Source organism: Mustelus asterias, unplaced genomic scaffold (assembly GCF_964213995.1).
Source record: "Mustelus asterias unplaced genomic scaffold, sMusAst1.hap1.1 HAP1_SCAFFOLD_1862, whole genome shotgun sequence".
NCBI classification, from domain to species: domain Eukaryota; kingdom Metazoa; phylum Chordata; class Chondrichthyes; order Carcharhiniformes; family Triakidae; genus Mustelus; species Mustelus asterias.
This window is the reverse complement of record NW_027591807.1, coordinates 50,001-73,543: the sequence shown is the minus strand read 5'-3', so window position 1 is coordinate 73,543 and position 23,543 is coordinate 50,001. Positions and strand designations below refer to the sequence as shown.

Here is a 23,543-nt window from a genome sequence, read left to right as displayed (position 1 = left end):
CCACAGTCCCCTCGGCCTGCCCTTGAGAAGAAAGAAAGTCGGGCGGGGGTTTATTTATTAGTGTCACAAGTAGGCTTACATTAACACTGCAATGAAGTTACTGTGAAAATCCGCTAGTCGCCACACTGTGGCGCTTGTTCGGGTTACACTGAGGGAGAATTTAGCCTGGCCAATCCACCTAACCAGCACGTCTTTCACACAACATCATAGAATCCCTTCAGTGCAGAAAGAGGCCATTCAGCCCATCGAGTCTGCAACCACAATCCCACCCAGAACCTATCCCTCTAACCCCATGCATTTACCCTTGCTCGTTCCCCTGACACTAAGGGAGAATTTAGCGTGGCCGATCCACCTAACCAGTCTTTCGGACTGTGGGAGGAAACCGGAGCACCCGGAGGAAACCCACGCAGACACGGGGAGAACGTGCAAACTCCACACAGTGCAAACCGGGAATCGAACCCGGGTCCCTGGCGCTGTGAGGCCGCAATGCTAACCGCTGTGCCACCGTGCTGGGAAGGGGGGGCACTCCTTGGTTGCCTATGTAAAGGATCCACAAGCCGGTGCTCCCCAGTGGGTAACGGCGCGCCTCTTGTTTGTCCTCTGTCCGTGTGGCGGATGTTACGTGCCCGGCTGCCATTTTAAGACTTTAGTAGGCCGCGCGGTGTCTGCAAATCGGCTGCCACTCTCGCAATTTGTGGGCCGCAGGCTCCAACACTCCCTCCCGCACTCTCGATGCCTCCCTCCCTACGGAGTCGGGGAGGAGGGAGGGTGCAGCCGGCCCAACTCTTGTTACTTTGCCGTAAAGCGGAAGGCGTCCGTACCTCAGGGTCCGGCCAGACGGCCGGGTTGTGGTGGGTCCCGTATATACTGATCAGGCAGGTATTCCCTACAAAATAAAACACAACGCTGACAGTGACTGCCTCCAACACACGCTCGTGAGAGACTGAAAAACAACCCCAATTGATGCAGATTAACCCCCATGTTTATCCTGAGGGAGGGGGAGGGGGGGAGAGGGAGAGGGGACACACAATCCGGGGAGAAGGCAGGAGATTGTACAGAGTGTGTACCCCTCCCCCTCCCTGCCCCCACCCCCGCACCGCTGGCTGTGCAGCCCCCATCCCCCCCCAACCCCAGCCCCCACCCCCGCACCGCTGGCTGTGCAGCCCCCATCCCCCCCCGCCCCCCACCCCCGATCACTGGTCTCCCCAACCCACCTCCGATTTCCCCGCAGGGACTTCAGTCCCGGGCCCGCTAAAGATATTAAAATGTAGATTTAAATATTTCACTCAGCGCCACGCCGATTTCTGGTGCAGGGCTGATTAGGCCGGAAATCCGGCAACCGGAGGCCGTGGCGCCCAGTGGGATCCCGCTACACGGACTCCGCTCGAGTCTCCTGGCCCACTGCACTGCCCTAGCTGGGAGAATCACCCCCCCCCTCACCACCGGGAGAGAGAGAGATCCACTGTCACAGCCTATCAGAGAGAGAGAGAGAGAGATCCATTGTCACAGCCTATCAGGGAGAGAGAGATCCATTGTCACAGCCTATCAGGGAGAGAGAGAGATCCACTGTCGCAGCCTATCAGGGAGAGAGAGAGAGAGAGAGATCCACTGTCACAGTCTATCAGGGAGAGAGAGAGAGATCCACTGTCACAGCCTATCAGGGCGAGAGAGATCCATTGTCACAGCCTATCAGGGAGAGAGAGAGATCCACTGTCACAGCCTATCAGGGAGAGAGAGAGAGATCCACTGTCACAGCCTATCAGGGAGAGAGAGAGAGATCCACTGTCACAGCCTATCAGGGCGAGAGAGAGAGATCCACTGTCACAGCCTATCAGGGAGAGAGAGATAGATCCACTGTCACAGCCTATCAGGGAGAGAGAGAGATCCACTGTCACAGCCTGTCACAGGGAAGTTACAACACGGAAAGAGGCTCTTCGGCCCATCATGTCTGTGCTGACCGAAGAAAAAATTCATTTTAAAAGCTAACGGCCAGCCCCTATCGCACGTACAGCCCCGCAGCTTCCAGCGTTTCCAAATCTGATCCCCTGGGTTCCTGTTAAATGGGTCGAGGGTTTCTGTCTCCAGCGGCCTCAGACAGTGAATTCCAGAATCCCCCTCCCCCACCCCACCACCCCCTGGGCAAAAAGGTTTTTCCTCATGCTCCCTCTAATCCTTCTACCAATCATCTTAAATCTGTGCCCGCTGGTAGTTGATCCCTCAGCTCGGGGGGGGAAAACAAATCTTTCCTGTCCACCCTGTCTCAGACCCTCATCATTCTCCACACCTCAATCACGAGTTCACCCCTCATCCTCCTTTGTTTTTATAGAAAAGTAACCCCAGCGTATCCAATCTCTCCTCTTCACCCTGGCACTGCCCACCGGGCACTCCGGCACTGCCCAAGGGGACAGGGCCAGACGGGTGGGGCATATTGGGGGCGGGGGGGGGAAGAGTGATCAGTGATCAGTGGTTGGTGGTGACCCACTGCCACTCTGCACTGGAATTGGTGGGGGAGGGAGGAGGGCAATTGGGGCTGGTCATGGTGGGGGGTGGGGGAGCGGGGGGTGGGGGGGGTGTTGAGGCTGGCCATCGGGTGGGTAGATCAGGGCCGGCGGGTGGGTGTCAGAGCTGGTCATGGTGGCAGAGATTGGGGATGACCGTTGGGGGTGTCGGGAGGCCAGCGATCAGGGTGGGGCGGGGGTTCGGGGATAAACAGGAGGCCAGCGATTAGGAGGCCGCGATGGGTGAGGGGGTGCAGGGGGGTGCAGTGCGCATGTGCCAATCTCCCCACTGAAAGATTGGCGCATGGGCAGTGACCCGCTCAGCACTGCCCTCTCTGGCAGGATGAGGCTCACCACACCCCCCCACCCGCCATACACCCACCACCCCACACCCTTACGTGCAGTTCTGGTCACCACATTACAGGAAGGATGTAACTGCTCTGGAGAGAGGGCAGAGGAGGTTTAACAAGAATCTTGCCAGGCTGGAAAAGTCTAGCTATGAGGAGAAGTTGGGTCGAATGGGGTTATTTTCCTTGGAATAAAGGCGGCTGAGGGGTGACTGGATTGAGGTCTACAAAATTATGAGGGGAAGAGAGAGAGTGGGCAGGAGAAAATTGCTTCCCTTGGTGGAGAATTCTAGAACCGGGCGGACATAGATTCAAGATAAGTGGCAGTCGGTGTAGAGGGGGCGTGAGGTAGAAGGGCTGAATGGCCTCCTCCTATCTTCTAAGTAAGAACCTTTTTACGCAGAGGGTGCTGGGTGTCTGGAATTCGCTGATGGTGGGAGGCAGAGACCCTAAACTCTTTTTAAAGTACCTGGATCTGCACCTTGAGTGACAGGGCTATGGGCCGGGGTGCAGGAAGGTGGGATTAGAAAGGGCATCTGGGTGTCCTTGGGCTGGCATGGACAAGATGGGCCGAATGGCCTCCCTTTCTATGGTGGGTAATGTCTTCCCCCGGTAATGGTGGGGAATTTCACAGTAACTTCATTGCAGTGTTAATGTAAGCCTTACCTGTGACTAATAAATAAACCTTTTAAAACTTTTTTCCATCGACCCTAAGGGTTGAAAGCCCCTTTCCCGCCTCAGTTAGATATCGGCCAACCTTCAGACACAAGGGAGCACAATCCCGCCCTGGCTTTATTTAACCCTTTAAACCCCAGTGCCGTGTGCTGCCTCACCTTTGGGGATCACCCTGCCATCAGGAAGCTTGATGTCCTCAGTGCAACAGCGAGCGACCGTGGTAACTGCCGGGTGTAGACGCAGACTCTCCTTTATGCACATGGTGGTGAAGGGAATCTGGGAGAGATCATCCCTGAGGGGTTGGGGGAGGGGAGAGGAGAAGAGGACACATACACACGGTGAGGGGGTGAAGGAATAGCAATCCGCCCCAAAGGACCCCAAAACAAAGGGGAAATCATCACAAAACCGCAAAGAAAGCAGGAGATTCCCAACTCAACGCTTGGGCCCAACACACGTTAGTCAAGATTTTCTTAAAAACCTACGCTGGCCTTGGGCACAGTCTCCCCAATCTAGTGGTGAGAAGGGCACTCCCCGTCAGATCCTTTATGCATGCCCGAGGGCTCAACCTCACCGCATGCTGCCCTCGAAGCGGCTGCGGGGCTGAGGAGACGGTTGCACACCTCCTTGTGGAATGTGCCTTTGCAAAGAAGGTCTGGAACGAGATGCAGTGGTATTTGTCGCGGTTCGTCCCGGGCAGCTCGGTGACGCAGGGCGCTGCGCTCTACGGGCTGTTTCCGGGGAAGCACACCGAGACAAATATCAACTGCTGCTGGAGGGTCATCAACTCGGTGAAGGACGCGCTTTGGTCCGCCCGAAACTTGCTGATCTTCCAGCTGAAAGAATTGTCCTCGACCGAGTGTTGCAGACTGGCACATTCCAAGGTCCAGGACTACGTGCTCAGGGACGCGCTCAAGGTTGGAGCAGCCGCCGCCAAGGCACAATGGGGAAAGGCCACCGTGTAAAGCATCTCAACCGAGGCAGACCGAGGGCCGGGTAACTGCAGAATACCCTCGGCCCGCGTAACTGTGTGCCAATCTGAACAATAACGGCACACAGTAAACTCTGACGCATGATTATAGTTTTAAGAAATGAAATGTAACGAAATGTAATGTTTTTGTAAATAAGCACTGTATTGTACTGTAAAAATGATTCTTTTTTGCACTGTTTATGACTTTTGGATCTGTCATTTTGCAATGTTTTATTGGAGATTTTGTTTTTGTGAATAAAGTATATTTTTGAAATAAAAAAAAAATTCTTTCTGAATCTACCCTGTCTAACCCTGTTAGAATCTTATAAGTTTCTATGAGATCCCCTCTCACTCTTGCTAACTCCAGTGAATATAATCCTAACCGACTTAGTCTTTCCTCATATGACAGACCTGCCATCCCAGGAATCAGCCTGGTAAACCTTCGCTGCACTCCCTCTATAGCAAGGACATCCTTATTGAAGCTTTATAACAAAGAACAAAGAACAGTACAGCACAGGAAACAGGCCTTCGGCCCTCCAAGCCTGTGCCGCTCCTTGGTCCAACTAGACCAATCGTTTGTATCCCTCCATTCCCAGGCTGCTCATGTGACTATCCAGGTAAGTCTTAAACGATGTCAGCGTGCCTGCCTCCACCACCCTACTTGGCAGCGCATTCCAGGCCCCCACCACCCTCTGTGTAAAAAACGTCCCTCTGATATCTGAGTTATACTTCGCCCCTCTCACCTTGAGCCCGTGACCTCTCGTGATCGTCACCTCCGACCTGGGAAAAAGCTTCCCACTGTTCACCCTATCTATACCCTTCATAATCTTGTACACCTCTATTAGATCTCCCCTCATTCTCCGTCTTTCCAAGGAGAACAACCCCAGTCTACCCAATCTCTCCTCATAGCTAAGACCCTCCATACCAGGCAACATCCTGGTAAACCTTCTCTGCACTCTCTCTAACGCCTCCACGTCCTTCTGGTAGTGCGGCGACCAGAACTGGACGCAGTACTCCAAATGTGGCCTAACCAGCGTTCTATACAGCTGCATCATCAGACTCCAGCTTTTATACTCTATACCCCGTCCTATAAAGGCAAGCATACCATATGCCTTCTTCACCACCTTCTCCACCTGTGTTGCCACCTTCAAGGATTTGTGGACTTGCACACCTAGGTCCCTCTGTGTTTCTATACTCCTGATGACTCTGCCATTTATTGTATAACTCCTCCCTACATTATTTCTTCCAAAATGCATCACATCGCATTTATCCGGATTAAACTCCATCTGCCACCTCTCCGCCCAATTTTCCAGCCTATCTATATCCTGCTGTATTGCCCGACAATGCTCTTCGCTATCCGCAAGTCCAGCCATCTTCGTGTCATCCGCAAACTTGCTGATTACACCAGTTACACCTTCTTCCAAATCATTTATATATATCACAAATAGCAGAGGTCCCAGTACAGAGCCCTGCGGAACACCACTGGTCACAGACCTCCAGCCGGAAAAAGACCCTTCGACCACTACCCTCTGTCTCCTATGGTCAAGCCAGTTCTCCACCCATCTAGCCACTTCTCCTTGTATCCCATGAGCCTTAACCTTCTTAACCAACCTGCCATGTGGGACTTTGTCAAATGCCTTACTGAAATCCAGATAGACGACATCCACGGCCCTTCCTTCATCAACCGTTTTTGTCACTTCCTCAAAAAACTCCACCAAATTTGTAAGGCACGACCTCCCTCTTACAAAACCATGCTGTCTGTCACTAATGAGATTGTTCCGTTCTAAATGCACAAACATCCTGTCTCTAAGAATCCTCTCCAACAACTTCCCTACCACGGATTGTGTCTCTGCTGTACCTGATGGGCCAAATGGCCTGTGTCTTGGCTGTAAATTCTGTGCAAATTCTTTATCCATTTCAGCACAGCAGTGTAATATGGATTTTTAAAATTAATTAGGTCATGGCCTAGTGGTATTATCGCTAGATAATTAGTCCAGAAACTCAGCTAACGTCCTGGGGACCTGGGTTCGAATCTCGCCACGGCAGATGGTGGAATTTGAATTCAATAAATATCTGGATTTAAGAATCTACTGATGACTGTGAAAAATACCAAAATATTGAATGTATTCAAGAGGTGGCTGGATATAACACTTGGGGTGAACGGGATCAAAGGTTATGGGGAGAAAGCAGGATTAGGCTATTGAGTTGGACGATCAGCCATGGTCGTGATGAATGGTGGAGCAGGCTCGAAGGGCCGAATGGCCTCCTCCTACTCCTATCTTCTATGTTTCTATGAAACTATTGTCGGAAAAACCCATCTGGTTCACTAATGTCCCTTTAGGGAAGGAAATCTGCTGTCCTTACCCGGTCTGGCCTACATGTGACTCCAGAGCCACAGCAATATGGTTGACTCTCAACTGTCCTCGGACAACTAGGAATGGGCAATAAATGCTGGCCCAGCCAGCGACGCCCAAGTCCCACAAATGAATTATTTACAGGAAGTGGGCATCACTGACCAGGCCAGCATTCATTGCCCGTCCCTAATTGCCCCTTGAGAAGGTGGTGGTGAGCCGCCTTCTTGAACCACTGCAGCCGATCTGGTGTAGGTACACCCACAGTGCTGTTAGAGAGGGAGTTCCTGGATTTTGACCCAGCGACAGTGAAGGAACGGCCGATATATTTCCAAGTCAGGACGGTGAGTGACTCGGAGGGGAACCTCCAGGTGGTGGTGTTCCCATGTATCTGCTACCCTTGTCCTTCTAGATGGAAGTGGTGGTGGGTTTGGAAGATGCTGCCTAAGGAGCCTGTGGTCTGTACTGCCCGGAGTTTGGAAGAACGAGGGGCAATCTTATTGAAACTTCCAAGAATTTGAAAGGGGGGAGAGGATGGACTCTCTTTGCTTCCTCTGATTGGAGAATCTAAAGCACTGGCTCCAGTCTCCGGATAATGGGCCGTTCATTCAGGATTGAGATGAGGAGAAAGGGTTGGGAATCTTTGGAATTCTCTCCCCGAGGGTTGTGGATGTTCCATTGTTGAATATATTTAAGGCCGGGATTGATGGATTTTTGGGGAATTGAGGGGAACCGACAGGAAAATGGGAGTCAAAGCCCAAGATCAGCCAAGATCGTATTCCATGTTGGCACAGGCTGGACGGGTCGAATGGCCTACGCTCTGTCTGTCACATTTAGCCTATAAGGTAAGACATTTGAACTAAGGATTCAGTCACTCACCACTCCAACTCATCATCGTCTTTGGTCCTCATTAAGTCCTCGATCTCCGCCCTGCACTTGCTCTGGTACTCGGGGTGCCTGGCGAGGTTGTACAAAACCCACGAGATCCCACTGGCTGTTGTGTCGTGTCCTGAGAGGGAAAAGGAAGAAAGTCGCGGTGATTCCCAAACACCTCTCGGCAAAGATCCGGCTGAAATTACACTCCGGCCGCTCAGGGTTTGCAGATGTTCCAGGCGTTGTGAAAAGCCAAGGACATGTTTAATGTTTCTTTAGCGGAGCAGAGAGAGAGAGAGAGACAGAGAAAAAGAGAGAGAGAAAGAGAGGGGGAGAGACAGAAAGAGAGAAAGTGAGACAGAGAGAGAGGGAGAAAGAGAGACGGTGAAAGAAAGAGAGAGACACAGAGAGACAGAGACAGAAAGAGAGAGAGAGACAGAGAGAGAGACAGAGAGAGAGACAGAGAGAGAGACAGAGACCGAGACAGAGAGAGACAGAAAGTGAGAGACAGAAGGAGGGGGGGGGGGGGGTAATTGTGGATCCCACCCCCCCTATGTTTCCAGCCAGTCCAAACCTCCCCCTCCCCACACTATTCCCCCAGACGCCCCAACACTCCGAGTTCCGGGTAGGGGGGGAGACGGATTCTCCTCCGCCTCCCCAGGTGGGGACAATGGGGAATTCCATTTCTCCCCCTTGCTGCTTTAGTAGATGAAAGGTCGGTCCATTCGAGTCCAAGCCTCTACCGCACAGAGGAGGCCATTCAGCCCATTGGGCTCATCCCATCTCCCTCCCCACCCTGCCCCTACTCTATTCCCGCAGTGCTGCAAGTTTAGTTCCACAAAGCGTCCATCCAAATGGGGCGGCGCGGTGGCACAGTGGGTATCACCGCTGCCTCACAGCGCCAGGGACCCGGCTTCCATTCCTGAGTCTTTCCAGCACTTCTTCTGATTTGATGTCACCAAAACCCATCATCCGGAAGCCCAATGTTGCTGCATGTGGGATCTTGCTGTGCGTAAGTGGGCCACAGCATTTCCTACCTTACAACCCTCGACTAGTAATCAAGAGGCCCAGGCTAATGCCCTGGGAGACACGGGTTCAAATGCCACCACGGCAACTGGTGAAATTTAAATTCAATCAATAAAATCTGGAATTGAAAACTAGTCTCAGTAATGGTGACCACAAAACTATCAAGTTAAAGTTTTTTTATTAGTCACAAGTGAGGCTTACATTAACACTGCAATGAAGTTACTGTGAAAATCCTCCAGTCGCCACACTCCGGCACCTGTTCGGGTTCACTGAGGGAGAATTTAGCACGGCCAATGCACCCTAACCAGCACGTCTTTCAGACTGTGAGAGGAAACCGGAGCACCAGGAGGAAACCCACACAGATATGGGGAGAATGTGCAGACTCCGCACAAACAGTAACCCAAGACCAGGAATCGAACCCAGGTCCCTGGCGCTATGAGGTAGCAGTGCTAACCACTGTGCCACCGTGCCGTCCACAGATCAACTGTTGTAAAAACCCATCTGGTTCACTTCCTTTAGCGAAAGAAATCTGCCTTCCTGACCCGGTCTGGCCTACATGTGACTCCAGAGCCACAGCAATGTGGTTGACTGTAATTTGCCTTTGAGATTGTATCAGAGGCGACTTTGGGATCTCACAGCAGGAGTAAGTGGACTTTTACAGCGCGCTGCATCAGGGTGAAACTAGTGTACCAGACAGGCTGACAACCAATCGGAATTCAAACACCACACTTACCCTCAAACATGAAGGTATCAGCCTCCGACTGGATTGCCTCATCTGATAGGCCATTGCCATCTTCATCCTGGAGAGAGAGAGAGCCAGAGGTTCAATCCCCATTACAGCGCCACACATTTCACCGCCTGTCCATGGACAATAACTCCCCACCTTCTCACTATGTATTTTCATTCATTCCTGGGACATGGGCGTCGCTGGCTGGGCCAGCATTTATTGCCCATCCCTAGTTGCCCTTGAGAAGGAGGTGGTGAGCCGCTTTCTTGCTTCGTGTCTCACTCGGCCATTTCAGAGGGCAGTTGAGAGTCAACCACATTGCTGTGGCTCTGGAGTCACATGTAGGCCAGACCGGGTAAGGACGGCAGATTTCCTTCACTAAAGGGACATTAGTGAACCAGATGGGTTTTTCTGACAACAGTTTCATGGTCATCAGTAGATTCCTAATTCTAGATATTTTTTATTGAATTCAAATTACACCGTGGCGGGATTCGAACCCGGGTCCCCCAGAACGTTAACTGAGTTCAAATCCCACCACGGCAACTGGTGAAATTTAAATTCAGTCAATAAAAAATCTGGAATTGAAAACTAGTCTCAGTAATGGTGACCATGAAACTATCATCAATTATCGTAAAACCCATCTGGGTCACTAATGTCCCTTTAGGGAAGGAAATCTGCCGTCCTTACCCGGTCTGGCCTACATGTGACTCCAGAGCCACAGCAATGGGGTTGACTCTAAACCACCCTCTGAAATGGCCGAACGAGACACTCAGTTCGAGGGCAGCATAAAGGAATAAAATAACTAAGAAGACCAACACGGCAAACCGGAAATTAATCCGCTCTTTTCCGGGCAATTTGTTTGCAAAATAAATCTCATCTTTTCCTGCGGCCATGATAAAGGACAAAGCAGCACTCCTGCCCCAAACTGGCTGCTGCGTTCCACCCCCCTTCCCCTCCCCCCCGCCATTGCAACACCTCCCCCCTCCCCCACCCCCCCATTGCAACATCTCCCCCCTCCCCCACCCCCCCATTGCAACATCTCTGCACCCCCATTGGCTACGCCTGGGTAAGTGGCTGCAAGGACTTTGCGCATGCTCTGAGGATGTGAAGGGCGCTAGCGGAATGCAAGTCTTGGTTGTAATTCCCGAGAGCCGCCCCTGCCGGGTGCGGAAGTGGATGGCGGCTGACTGTGTGAGGAGACCCCCAGAGAGTGAGAGAAATAAGGGCGAAAGGGGGCGGGGGGTGGTGAGGAGGTGCCACTTGCTGTGGGGTTGGGGGGTTGGTGGGGGGGGGGGGGGGGGGGGGGGGATCGGTCCGATCACTGATGGCATTTGCAGTGATGAAATTCTGACCTTTGACAGCAGTAAGATGTCCAGGAAGTCCATGACTTTGCCCCGTTTGGATTGAAGCCAGGTCTCTGTCCCCTGTTCCTTCAGGACTTCCCGTCGGCGCTGGACCACATCCAGAGAGTAGGAGTGTACCAGGTTACACGCCCTCGCAAACCGCTTGCCATTGGCCGAGTGCTTGTAAATGAAGTCAATGTGATGTGGCAGACACCGTTCCCTCTTTACCACCAGCGTGCTGAGCTCATAGATCGCAGTGATATAGTCACTGGACTTCCTGGCGAGGGACACACAGAGAAATGATAGCTGTTAACGCTGGAACATATAGGACATTTTTCAAAGTTAAAGTTTTATTTATCAGTCACAGGTAAGGCTTACATTAACGCTGCAATGAAGCTACTGTGAAATTCCCCTAATCGCCGCACTCCGGCGGGTCAATGCACCCTAACCAGCACGTCTTTCAGACTGTGGGAGGAAACCGGAGCACCCGGAGGAAACCCACGCAGACACAGGGAGTCATAGAGGTTTACAGCATGGAAACAGGCCCTTCGGCCCAACTCGTCCATGCCGCCCTTTTATTTTAAAATCCCTAAGCTAAATTGCCCGTATTTGGCCCATATCCCTCTATACCCATCGCACCCATGTAACTATCTAAATGCTTTTTAAAAGATAAAATTGTATCCGCCACTACTACTACCGCTGGCAGCTTGTTCCAGACACTCACCACCCTCTGTGAAAAGATTGCCCCTCTGGACACTTTTGTATCTCTCCCCTCTCACCTTTAACCTATGCCCTCTAGTTTTAGACCCCCCTACCTTTGGGAAAAGATATTGACTATCTACCTTGTCTATGCCCCTCATTATTTTATAGACCTCTATAAGGTCACCCCTCAGCCTCCTACGCTCCAGAGAGAAAAGTCCCAGTCTATTCAGCCTCTCCTTATAACTCAATCCATCAAGTCCCGGTAGCATCCGAGTAAATCTCTTCTGCACTCTTTCTAGTTTAACAATATCCTTTCTATAATAGGGTGACCAGAATTGCACACAGTATTCCAAGTGTGGCCTTACCAATGTCTTGTACAACTTCAACAAGACGTCCCAACTCCTGTATTCAATGTTCTGACCGATGAAACCAAGCATGCCGAATGCCTTCTTCACCACTCTGTCCACCTGTGACTCCACTTTCAAGGAGCTATGAACATGTACCCCTAGATCTCTTTGTTCTGTATCTCTCCCCAACGCCCTACCATTAACTTAGTGAGTCCTGCCCTGGTTCAATCTACCAAAATGCATCACCTCGCATTTATCTAAATTAAACTCCATCTGCCATTCGTCAGCCCACTGGCCCAATTGATCAAGATCCTTTTGCAATTGGAGATAACTTTCTTCACTGTCCACTATGCCACCAATCTTGGTGTCATCTGCAAACTTACTAACCATGCCTCCTATATCCTCATCCAAATCATTAATATAAATGACAAATAACAGTGGACCCAGCACTGATCCCTGAGGCACACCACTGGTCACAAGCCTCCAGTTTGAAAAACAACTCTCTACAACCACCCTCTGGCTTCTGTCAAGAAGCCAATTTTGGATCCATTTAGATACCTCACCCTGAATCCCGTGAGATTTAACCTTATGCAACAATCTGCCATGCGGTACCTTGTCAAAGGCCTTGCTAAAGTCCATGTCGACAACATCAACTGCACTGCCCTCATCTACCTTCCTGGTTACCCCTTCAAAAAACTCAATTAAATTTGTGAGACATGATTTTCCACTCACAAAGCCATGCTGACTGTCCCTAATCAGTCCTTGCGTCTCTAAATGCCTGTAGATCCTGTCTCTCAAAATACCTTCCAACAATTTACCCACCACAGATGTGAGACACACTGGCCTGTGGTTCCCAGGCTTTTCCCTGCAGCCCTTTTTAAACAAAGGCACAACATTTGCCACTCTCCAATCTTCAGGCACCTCACCCGTGACTATCGATGATTCAAATATCTCGGCTAGGGAACCCGCAATTTCCTCCCTAGCCTCCCACAATGTCCTGGGATACACTTCATCAGGTCCCGGGGATTCATCTACCTTGATGCGCTTTAAGACTTCCAGCACCTCCTTCTCTGTAATATGTACACTCCTCAAGACATCACTATTTATTTCCCCAAGTTCCCTAACATCCATGCCTTTCTCAACAGTAAATACTGATGAGAAATATTCATTTAGGATCTCAACCATCTCTTGTGAACATGTAGACTCCACACAGACAGTGACCCAAGGCCGGAATCGAATCCAGGTCCCTGGCACTGTGAGGCAGCAGTGCTAACCACTGTGCCACCGTGCCGCCCATACATAATGTTGGAAAGGATATACCGGCACTGGAGGGGGTGCAGAGGAGATTCACTAGATTGAATTTTTACACAGAAGGTGGTGAATGTCTGGAACGCGCTGCCCAGGGAGGTGGTGGGAGCAGGTACGATAGCGGCATTTAAGGGGCAACTAGACGAATACATGAATAGGATGGGAATGGAAGGATACGGACTCTGTAAGTGTGTACAGTTTTAGTTTAGGCAGACATCATGATTGGCGCAGGCTTGGAGGGCCGAAGGGCCTGTTCCTGTGCTGTACTGTTCTTTGTTCTTTGTTGGTTCCGGAGTTGAGAGCGTTGGCTTATGAGGAGAGACTGAGTAGACTGGGGCTATACTCATTGGAATTCAGAGGAATGAATCGCCACCCACCCCTCGGAAAGCTGAGCACTCTGCGCTGAGAGTGACAGACGCAGAGCAGGCCGGGGTGAGGCCTCACAGAGCCTGATCTGCCCCTCCACCCAACGGGCCCGCTCCATCCTCCCCCTCCTCCCCCAGGGCCCCGCTCCATCCCCCCCTCCCCCCCCAGGGGCCCGTTCCATCCTCCCCCTGCCCCCCAGGGGCCCGCTCCATCCCCCCCCTCCCCCCGCAGGGGCCCGCTCCATCCCCCCCCTCCCCCCCCAGGGGCCCGCTCCATCCCCCCGCTCCCCCCCCAGGGGCCCGTTCCATCCTCCCCCTGCCCCCCAGGGGCCCGCTCCATCCCCCCCCTCCCCCCCCAGGGGCCCGCTCCATCCCCCCCCTCCCCCCCCAGGGGCCCGCTCCATCCCCCCCCTCCCCCCCCAGGGGCCCGTTCCAGCCTCCCCCTCCCCCCCAGGGGCCCGCTCCATCCCCCCCTCCCCCCCCAGGGGCCCGCTCCATCCCCCCCTCCCCCCCAGGGGCCCGCTCCATCCCCCCCTCCCCCCCAGGGGCTCGCTCCATCCCCCCCCTCCCCCCCAGGGGCCCGCTCCATCCCCCCTCTCCCCCCCCAGGGGCCCGCTCCATCCCCCCCCTCCCCCCCCAGGGGCCCGTTCCATCCTCCCCCTCCCCCCCCAGGGCCCCGCTCCATCCCCCCCTCCCCCCCAGGGGCCCGCTCCATCCCTCCCTCCCCCCCCCCCCCCCCCAGGGGCCCGCTCCATCCCTCCCTCCCCCCCCCCCCCCCCCCCCCCCCGCCCCCGGGTTACTCACAGCTGACAGTTGCTGTCATAGCTGAAGGTACATTTCAGCAGACTGTCCAGGGTCATCAGGCTGACGTGTTCAAACATCTCCAGCGAGGACGCACCCTCGGCAATCAGCCCGCTCCACTTCTCCTGCGATGGGAACACAAACACACAACAGGACTTCAGCTGGGCTGCGTTTGGAGTATTGCGTAAAGCTCTGCTCGCCAGACTGACAGCGGGACGCGGAGGCTTCTGAGAGAGCGCAGAGGAGGGTTACCAGGATGTTGCCCCTGGTTCAGAGGGTGTTAGCTTTGAGGAGAGATTGAACAAACATACTCACGGACAGTGCCGCTCACACTCACGGGCAGTGCCCGCTCACACTCACAGTGATACACACACACAGTGACACTCACAGTGACACACTCACACACAGTGACACACTCACAGTGACACACTCACACACAGTGACACACTCACAGTGACACACTCTCAGGCCCGCTCACACTCACAGTGATACACTCACACACAGTGACACTCACAGTGACACACTCACACACAGTGACACACTCACAGTGATACACTCACACACAGTGACACTCACAGTGATACACTCACACACAGTGACACTCACAGTGACACACTCACACACAGTGACACACTCACAGTGACACACTCTCAGGCCCGCTCACACTCACAGTGATACACTCTCAGGCCCGCTCACACTCACAGTGATACACTCACGGACAGTGCCGCTCACACTCACAGTGCCGCTCACACTCACGGACAGTGCTGCTCACACTCACGGACAGTGCTGCTCACACTCACGGACAGTGCTGCTCACACTCACAGTGCCGCTCACACTCACGGACAGTGCTGCTCACACTCACGGACAGTGCTGCTCACACTCACAGTGACACACTCTCAGTGCTGCTCACACTCACAGTGACACACTCTCAGTGCCCGCTCACACTCACAGTGATACACTCACGGACAGTGCCGCTCACACTCACAGTGCCGCTCACACTCACAGTGCCACTCACACTCACGGACAGTGCTGCTCACACTCATGGACAGTTCTGCTCACACTCACGGACAGTGCCACTCACACTCACAGTGCCGCTCACACTCACGGACAGTGCCGCTCACACTCACAGTGCCGCTCACACTCACGGACAGTGCTGCTCACACTCACGGACAGTGCTGCTCACACTCATGGACAGTGCCACTCACACTCACAGTGACACACTCTCAGTGCCCGCTCACACTCACAGTGATACACTCACGGACAGTGCCGCTCACACTCACAGTGCCGCTCACACTCACGGACAGTGCTGCTCACGCTCATGGACAGTGCCACTCACACTCACAGTGCCGCTCACACTCACAGTGATACACTCACGGACAGTGCCGCTCACACTCACAGTGCCGCTCACACTCACAGTGCCACTCACACTCACGGACAGTGCCGCTCACACTCACGGACAGTGCCGCTCACACTCACGGACAGTGCCGCTCACACTCACGGACAGTGCTGCTCACACTCACGGACAGTGCCACTCACACTCACGGACAGTGCCACTCACACTCACAGTGACACACTCTCAGTGCCCGCTCACACTCACAGTGATACACTCACGGACAGTGCCGCTCACACTCACAGTGCCGCTCACACTTACAGTGCCGCTCACACTCATGGACAGTGCCGCTCACACTCACGGACAGTGCTGCTCACACACAGACAGTGCCACACATACTCACAGTGACACACGCTCAGTGCCCGCTCACACTCATGGACAGTGCTGCTCACACTCACAGTGCCACTCATACTCACGGACAGTGCCGCTCACACTCACAGTGCCGCTCACACTCACGGACAGTGCCACTCACACTCACGGACAGTGCTGCTCACACTCACGGACAGTGCCACTCACACTCACGGACAGTGCTGCTCACACTCACGGACAGTGCTGCTCACACACTCAGTGACACACTCACAGTGCCGCTCACACTCACAGTGACACACTCACAGTGCCGCTCACACTCATAGACAGTGCCGCTCACACTCACGGACAGTGCCGCTCACACTCACAGTGCCGCTCACACTCACGGACAGTGCCGTTCACACTCACAGTGACACACTCACACTCACAGTGCCACTCACACTCACAGTGATACACTCTCTGTGCCCGCTCACACTCACGGACAGTGCCGCTCACACTCACGGACAGTGCCGCTCACACTCACAGTGCCCGCTCACACTCACAGTGCCCGCTCACACTCACAGTGCCCGCTCACACTCACAGTGCCCGCTCACACTCACAGTGCCGCTCACACTCACGGACAGCGCCGCTCACACTCACGGACAGCGCCGCTCACACTCACACTGCCGCTCACACTCACACTGCCGCTCACACTGCCGCTCACACTTGCTGTTACCCACATGCAGGATGTTTGTTGATTGATTGAAGATTTTGACGTAGGGTTTTAGGATGTCGAAGTGGAATGCGGGGGTGAGGAGACGCCTGTGACGCGCCCATCGCTCCCCTTTACTGATCAGCAAACCATCACCTGATAGGAGAGAGGGGAAAGGTCAGGGGTCAGATAGCCAGTGGCAGGAGGTCCGGATGTGCAGCACGGCATTGTGAGTGCGGGCAAGGCCCTGGAGTATTCACTACAACTGTCTAAACTGCAAGACCCACCACCCAGCTGCCCGCCCCGTCACCCCAAAACCCTCGCCCGCTCCCCTCAGTCACCCCAAAACCCCCGCTCGTTCCGCTCAGTCACCCCAAAACCCCTGCTCGCTCCCCTCAGTTACCCCAAAACCCCCGCCCGCTCCCCTCAGTCACCCCAAAACCCCGCCCGCTCCCCTCAGTCACCCAAAACCCCGCCCGCTCCCCTCAGTCACCCCAAAACCCCCACCCGCTCCCCTCAGTCACCCCAAAACTCCCGCCCGCTCCCCTCAGTCACCCCAAAACCCCGCCCGTTCCCCTCAGTCACCCCAAAACCCCCTCCCGCTCCCCTCAGTCACCCCAAAACCCCGCCTGCTCCCCTCAATCACCCCAAAACCCCCGCCCACCCTCAACCACACACCCCTCCCTACCCCTCAACCACACCCCCCCCACCCCTCAACCACACACCCCCCCCTACCCACTCATCCCCAAGACTCGTCCTCGCGCGATCGTCCAGCCGACTCCCCGCTCCCATCACCCAGAGGCGCTGGTGCCAAAGCCACGGCGCGGGCTGGTGGGCGCCACCTGCTGGACGAAGACAAACGTGACGAGGCCCAAGATGGCCGCCGCTTACCCAGCCAGGGCTTGAGGAAGCCGTAGAACAGCTTGTCCTTCGGAGCGATTGGAGCTGAAACAGAGAGGGAGGTGCAGGGGGGGCGGAGGCATTGGAGGGGCGCAAGGGGGAGGAGGGTGCAGGGAAGGGGGGTGGAGGGGTGCAGGAAGGTGGGGGTGAAAACTAAATGTTAGGAATTCAAACTGTAAAATAACTCAGAAAGGCAGAACTCTTGGCATTGCCAAGAGTTACCTCATTAGACACAGTGATTACCGAGGGTGGGGCTGGCTTCACTCTGTCTGGAGCTGATTATACACATTCGTGTCCTCCTTTCTAATGTGTCACCAACTTTTCCTGCACTTGCCACTTATCCTTTCCCGTTGCTGAATCACTCCCTATTCCAGTCCCGGCTCAGGTCACCATCTGAGTGGAGTCTGCTCTGCTGGCACAGTGGTTAGCACCGCTGCCTCACAGCGCCAGGGACCCGGGTTCGATTCCAGCCTTGGCTCACTGTCTGTGTGGAGTTTGCACGTTCTCCCCGTGTCTGCGTGGGTTTCCTCCGGGTGCTCCGGTTTCCTCCCACAGTCCGAAAGACGTGCTGGTTAGGGTGCATTGACCTGAACTGGTGCCGGAGTGTGGTGACGAGGGGAATTTCACAGTAACTTCATTGCAGCGTCAATGCAAGCCTTACTTGTGACTAATAAATAAATAAACTAAGCTTAAATTAACTCGAGTTAAGAGAAAAATAAAGAGATTTAGCTTCAGGCTTCTGCCGAGGCCCCTCGTGGTCCCTTCAAGGACCCCTCTGTGAACACACACAGGAATATTGTGGTTGGACAGACCGGCAGCTTGGTGGTTCCATCCACCTCCATCCTTCGTTAATTGTCGCTGTTTCCTCAGCTCCAGTTGGTCCGCCTCAAATTCCCGATAGCCCATTGCAAAGTTCAAAGTTGCCCTTTCCTGCAGTAATTTAGCAATGGGGATTGTCTGATCAGTCTGGTTTCTCCCTGTGTGGGTGACGGAGATGGGCGTTTATTGCCCATCTTTAATTGCCCCTTGAGAAGGTGGTGCCGAACTGCCTTCGTGAACCCGCGGTGGTCCGTGTGGTGTAGGTACACCCACAGTGCTGTTAGCGAGGGGGTCCCAGGATGTTGACCCAGCGCCAGGGGAGGAGTACAGCCCATGGCCCAAATTTCTTTCCAAAGGTTGCTGATCTACAACCTCTGAAACGTGGCTCTTCTTCGAGAAACCATGAGGATTGTGTGGTTTCAGATTCCTGTGGCTCACTCAGGGAAACACCTGCCCAATCAGGCCATTGCAAATGGAAGAGGGCAACTTCTACTGACAGGATCCAAGCTGGTTGGTGAGAGCGGGTGGAACATTCATCCTTTCACTGTCTACACTTCCCGCTGCCTCGGGAAAGTAGCCAACATAATTAAGGACCCCACGCACCCCGGACATTCTCTCTTCCACCTTCTTCCGCCGGGAAAAAGCTACAAAAGTCTGAGGTCACGCACCAACCGACTCAAGAACAGCTTCTTCCCTGGTGCTGTCAGACTTTTGAATGAATCTACCTCGCATTAAGTTGATCTTTCTCTACACCCTAGCTATGACTGTAACACTACATTCTGCACTCCTTTCCTTCTCTATGAATGGTATGCTTTGTCCGTACAGTGTGCAAGAAACAATACTTTTCACTGTAACCCAATACATGTGACAACAATAAATCAAAATCAAATTCCCGATGGCCTAGCCCATTGCAAAGTTCAAAGCTGCCCTTTCCTGCAGTAATTTAGCAATGGGGACTTTGTCTGATCAGTCTGGTTTCTCCCTGTGCGGGTGACAGAGATCTGGGAGATGGGGACAATGCCAGTTTGGAGATAAGATGGGTAATAAAAGCCACGACAAGCACTATCATTGCACAGGAGAGGCGCTAGGCTAGCGGTACTATCGCAAGATTATTAATCCAGAAACTCAGCTAATGGTCGGAGGACTGGTTTCGAATCCCACCACGGCAGATGGTGGAATTTGAATTCAATAAAAAATATCTGGAATTAAGAATCTACTGATGACCATGAAACCATTGTCGGAAAAACCTATCTGGGTCACTTTAGGGAAGGAAATCTGCCGTCCTTACCCGGTCTGGCCTACATGGGACTCCAGAGCCACAGCAATGTGGTTGACTCTCAACTGCCCTTGGGCAACTAGGGATGGGCAATAAATGATGGCCCAGCCAGCGACGCCCATGTCCCAGGAATGAATTTTAAAAGAGGAGTATCAATGGGGAACAAGTCCATTGCCCCTGCACGCAGGGCAAGGAATGTGTGGGAAATCAGATGGGATGATTCTATAAAGTGAAACATTGTCTCACAGATACAGTCAAAGGGACTGACTGAGCCAGTGTCGTATGGTGTAGGTCCCACTAATGACCTGCTCATTTTCTGCATTTAAATAATCCACTGTTCCTCAAACCCTCACGTGAAGGTACAGGCCGCGGACACAAAGTACAATCCAATACCGGTTAAATATTAAACCCCTGGCACTGACAAAGGTCAGTTCCTCACTAATCACTGACTTCTCCTCCGACTGTTGAAAACATTCTATCAACTTTCTCCAAACTGTCTGGGGGAGGGAAGTCCTTCCACCCCTGGCCAGACCTGTTGGCATTTATTGCAAGGGGTGGGGGGGGGGGGGGGATCAACTTTCTCCAAACTGTCTGGGGGAGGGAAGTCCTTCCACCCCTGGCCAGACCTGTTGGCATTTATTGCAAGGGGTGGGGGGGGGGGGGGGGGGGGGTGCTTCCCCTGACTGCAGTTGAGGTTTTTCTTGGTGAACTTTGACCTATGACCCTGACAGTGGGCACCAATTCCAAGAACAGTCAGGTGCAGGACCCTCACCCCTTTCGACTGTGAGCATGGGGAGGGGGTGGGGGGAGGGTAGGTGTTGGATAATTGCCCAGAGGTCGTAAGGGGGGTGTGTGCAGAATGCAGGTCAATATTCACTTACCCCACTGTGTGGCCAATGAGGCCTGGCGTTGCTAGGGGAGACAGCCGACAGTGGTAAGGTCGCCCACCGGTCCAGAGGCCCAGACTAAAGCTCTGAAGGATGTAAATTCAATTCATAAATCTGGAATTGAGAGTTAGTCTCAGTAACGGTGATTGGGAAACTCTGTAAAAGGGTCATTTCCAGACCCAAAACGCTAATTCTGTTTCTCTCTCCACAGGTGCCGCCAGACCTGCTGAGTTTATCCAGAATTTTCTGTTTTTATTTCAGATTTGCAGCAGTTTGAACAAAGAGCAAAGAAAAGTACAGCAGAGGAACAGGCCCTTCGGCCCTCCAAGCCTGCGCCAATCATGATGCCCTAATTAAACTAAAAAAAACCTCCTCCCCTTACTCGGTCCGTATCCCTCTATTCCCTCCCTATTTATGGACCCATCCAGATGCCTCTTAAATGTTGCTAATGTGCCTGCTTCCACCACCTCCTCTGGCAGCGCGTTCCAGGCACCCACCGCTCTCTGCGTGAAAAACTTCCCCCGCACATCTCCCTTAAACTTTCCCCCTCTCACCTTGAACCTGTGTCCCCTTGTAATTGACACTTCCACCCTGGGGAAAAAGCCTCTGACTATCCACCCTGTCTGTGCCTCTCATCATTTTGTAGACCCTCTATCAGGTCTCCCCTCAACCTCCGTCTTTCCAGTGAAAACAATCCTGGTTTATTCAGCCTCTCCTCATAGCCGACACCCTCGAGACCAGGCAACGTCCTGGTGCACCTTCTTTACACTCCCTCCAAAGCTTCCTTCTGGTAGTGTGGCGACCAGAACTGCAAACAACACTCCAAATGCGGCCTAAACAAGGTTTTATATAGCTGCAACATGATTTCCCAACTCCTGTACTCAATGCACCGGCCAATGAAGGCAAGCATGCCAAATGCCTTCTTAATCACCTTGGCCACTTGTGTTGCCACTTTTAGGGAACTGTGGACCTGCTCGCCCAGATCCCTCTGTATATTAACATTCCTAAGGGTTTTGCCATTTACAATATAATTCACATCTAAATTTGATCCTCCAAAATGCATCACCTCACATTCGTCCGGATTAAACTCAATCTGCCATTTCTTTAAGTTTATTTATTAGTGACAAGTAGGCTTACATTAACACTGCAATGAAGTCACTGTGAAACTCACCTAGTCGCCACACTCCGGCACCTGTTTGGATACATTGAGGGAGAATTTAGCATGGTCAATGCACCTGACCAGCATATCTTTCAGACTGTGGGAGGAAACCAGAGCACCTGGGGGAAACCCACACAGACACGGGGAGAACGTGCAGACTCCACACAGACAGTGACCCAAGCCGGGAATCGAACCTGGATCCCAGGCACTGTGAGGCAGCAGCGCTAACCACTGTGCCACCATTTCTGTGTCCAAGTCTCCAATCTATCTATATCCTGTTGGATCCTCTGACAATCCTGGCACTATCAATAACTCCACCACTCTTTGTATCATCCACAAACTTACTAATCAGACCCCCCACATTTTCCTCCAGATCATTTATATACACCACAAACAACAGCGGTCCCAGCATTGATCCCTGCGGAACACAACTAGCTACAGATCCCCATTCTGAAAAACACCCTTCCACCGCTACTCCCTGTCTTCTATAACCCTGAATCCCATGTGATTTTAGTTTTTGTACCAGTCTGCCATGATGGACTTTGTCAAATGCCTTGCTAAAGTCCATATAAACTACATCCACAGCCCTTCCCTCATCAATTTTCTTGTCACCTCTCCAAAAAACTCAATCCAGTTGGTGAGACATGACCTTCCCCGTACAAAACCATGCTGCCTGTCACTAACTAGTCCATTATCTTCCAGATATGCATGTATTCTGTCCCTCGGTATCTTCTCCAAAAGCTTCCCTACCGCAGACATCAGGCTCCCCGGCCTATAATTTCCTGGATTATCCCTGCTTCCTCTCTTAAACAAGGGAGCAACATTGGCTATTCTCCAGTCCTCTGGAACTTTGCCTGTGGTCAAAGAAGATGTGAAGATATCTATTAAGGCCCCAACTATTTCTCCCCTTGCCTCCCGCAGTAACCTGGGATCGATCCCATCCGGCCCTGGGGACTTGTCTACCTTAATGCAATTTAGGATTCTCAACCCTTCCTCCTTTGATATATTGGCGTTCTCAAGAGTGTTCATATACCTATCCCTGACCTCAACATCCGTCATGTCCTTCTCCTTGGTGAATACCGATACAAAGTACTCATTAAGGATTTCACCCACTTCCTGTGGTTCCCTCCATTGTCCTAAAGTGGGCCCACTCTTTCTCTTGCTACCCTCTTTCTCCTAATATATGCATAAAAAACCTTGGGAGTCTCCTTGACCCTGTTTGCTAAAGACATTTCATGGCCCCTTTAGCCCACCTAATTCCACGTTTAATTTCCTTCCTACTTCCTTTCTTTCTTTCCTTTTATTTATTAGTCACAAGATGTACATTAACATTGCAATGAAGTTACTGTGAAATTTCCCTAGATCCACTGTACTCCTCAAAGGGCTTCGTCGGTTTTTGGATGCCTAGACCTCTAGTATGTTTCCCTTTGACTAAGCTTACAACTTCCCTTGTCATCCATGTCCATTTCTATCCTTCATTTTAGCGGGGACGTGCCTGTCCTGCGCTTCAGGCAACTGGCCTTTAAAAGCATCCCACATTCCAGACATGGATTTGCCCTCAAATAGCCACTTCCAATCCACATTCCCCTGTTCCTGTCGAATTTGGGTGTAATTAGCTCTCACCCCAATTCAGCACCCTCATCCGAAGGCCTTGTCCTTATCCATGATATCTTATGGAATAATGGTCGCTAAGCCCAAAATGCTCTCCCACTGAAACAACTTTGCTTTGATATGTAACTGTCATCGATTGTTGTAAAAACCCATCTGGATCACGAATGGGAGGGA

General features: G+C 52.6%; 1 protein-coding gene across 7 annotated transcripts in view; it reads right to left on the bottom strand.

The window, feature by feature from the left end:
• Positions 1 to 300: 300 nt before the first annotated feature.
• Positions 301 to 23,543, bottom strand: part of LOC144488789 (ultra-long-chain fatty acid omega-hydroxylase-like) — a 49,610-nt gene continuing 26,367 nt past the window's right edge. For 6 of the 7 annotated variants that reach the window (XM_078206893.1, XM_078206889.1, XM_078206891.1 and 3 more), the window contains 8 exons: positions 17,609 to 17,662; positions 16,746 to 16,873; positions 14,334 to 14,455; positions 10,817 to 11,084; positions 9,471 to 9,537; positions 7,718 to 7,847; positions 3,679 to 3,812; positions 493 to 886 (listed from right to left, as the gene is read on the bottom strand). In XM_078206893.1, the coding sequence (XP_078063019.1) occupies positions 639 to 886; positions 3,679 to 3,812; positions 7,718 to 7,847; positions 9,471 to 9,537; positions 10,817 to 11,084; positions 14,334 to 14,455; positions 16,746 to 16,873; positions 17,609 to 17,662 (1,151 nt within the window). In that variant the 3' untranslated portion in view covers positions 493 to 638. Of the gene's footprint in view, positions 887 to 3,678; positions 3,813 to 7,717; positions 7,848 to 9,470; positions 9,538 to 10,816; positions 11,085 to 14,333; positions 14,456 to 16,745; positions 16,874 to 17,608; positions 17,663 to 23,543 lie in introns of all 7 variants that reach the window. The other variant, XM_078206888.1, reaches the window with a different exon arrangement.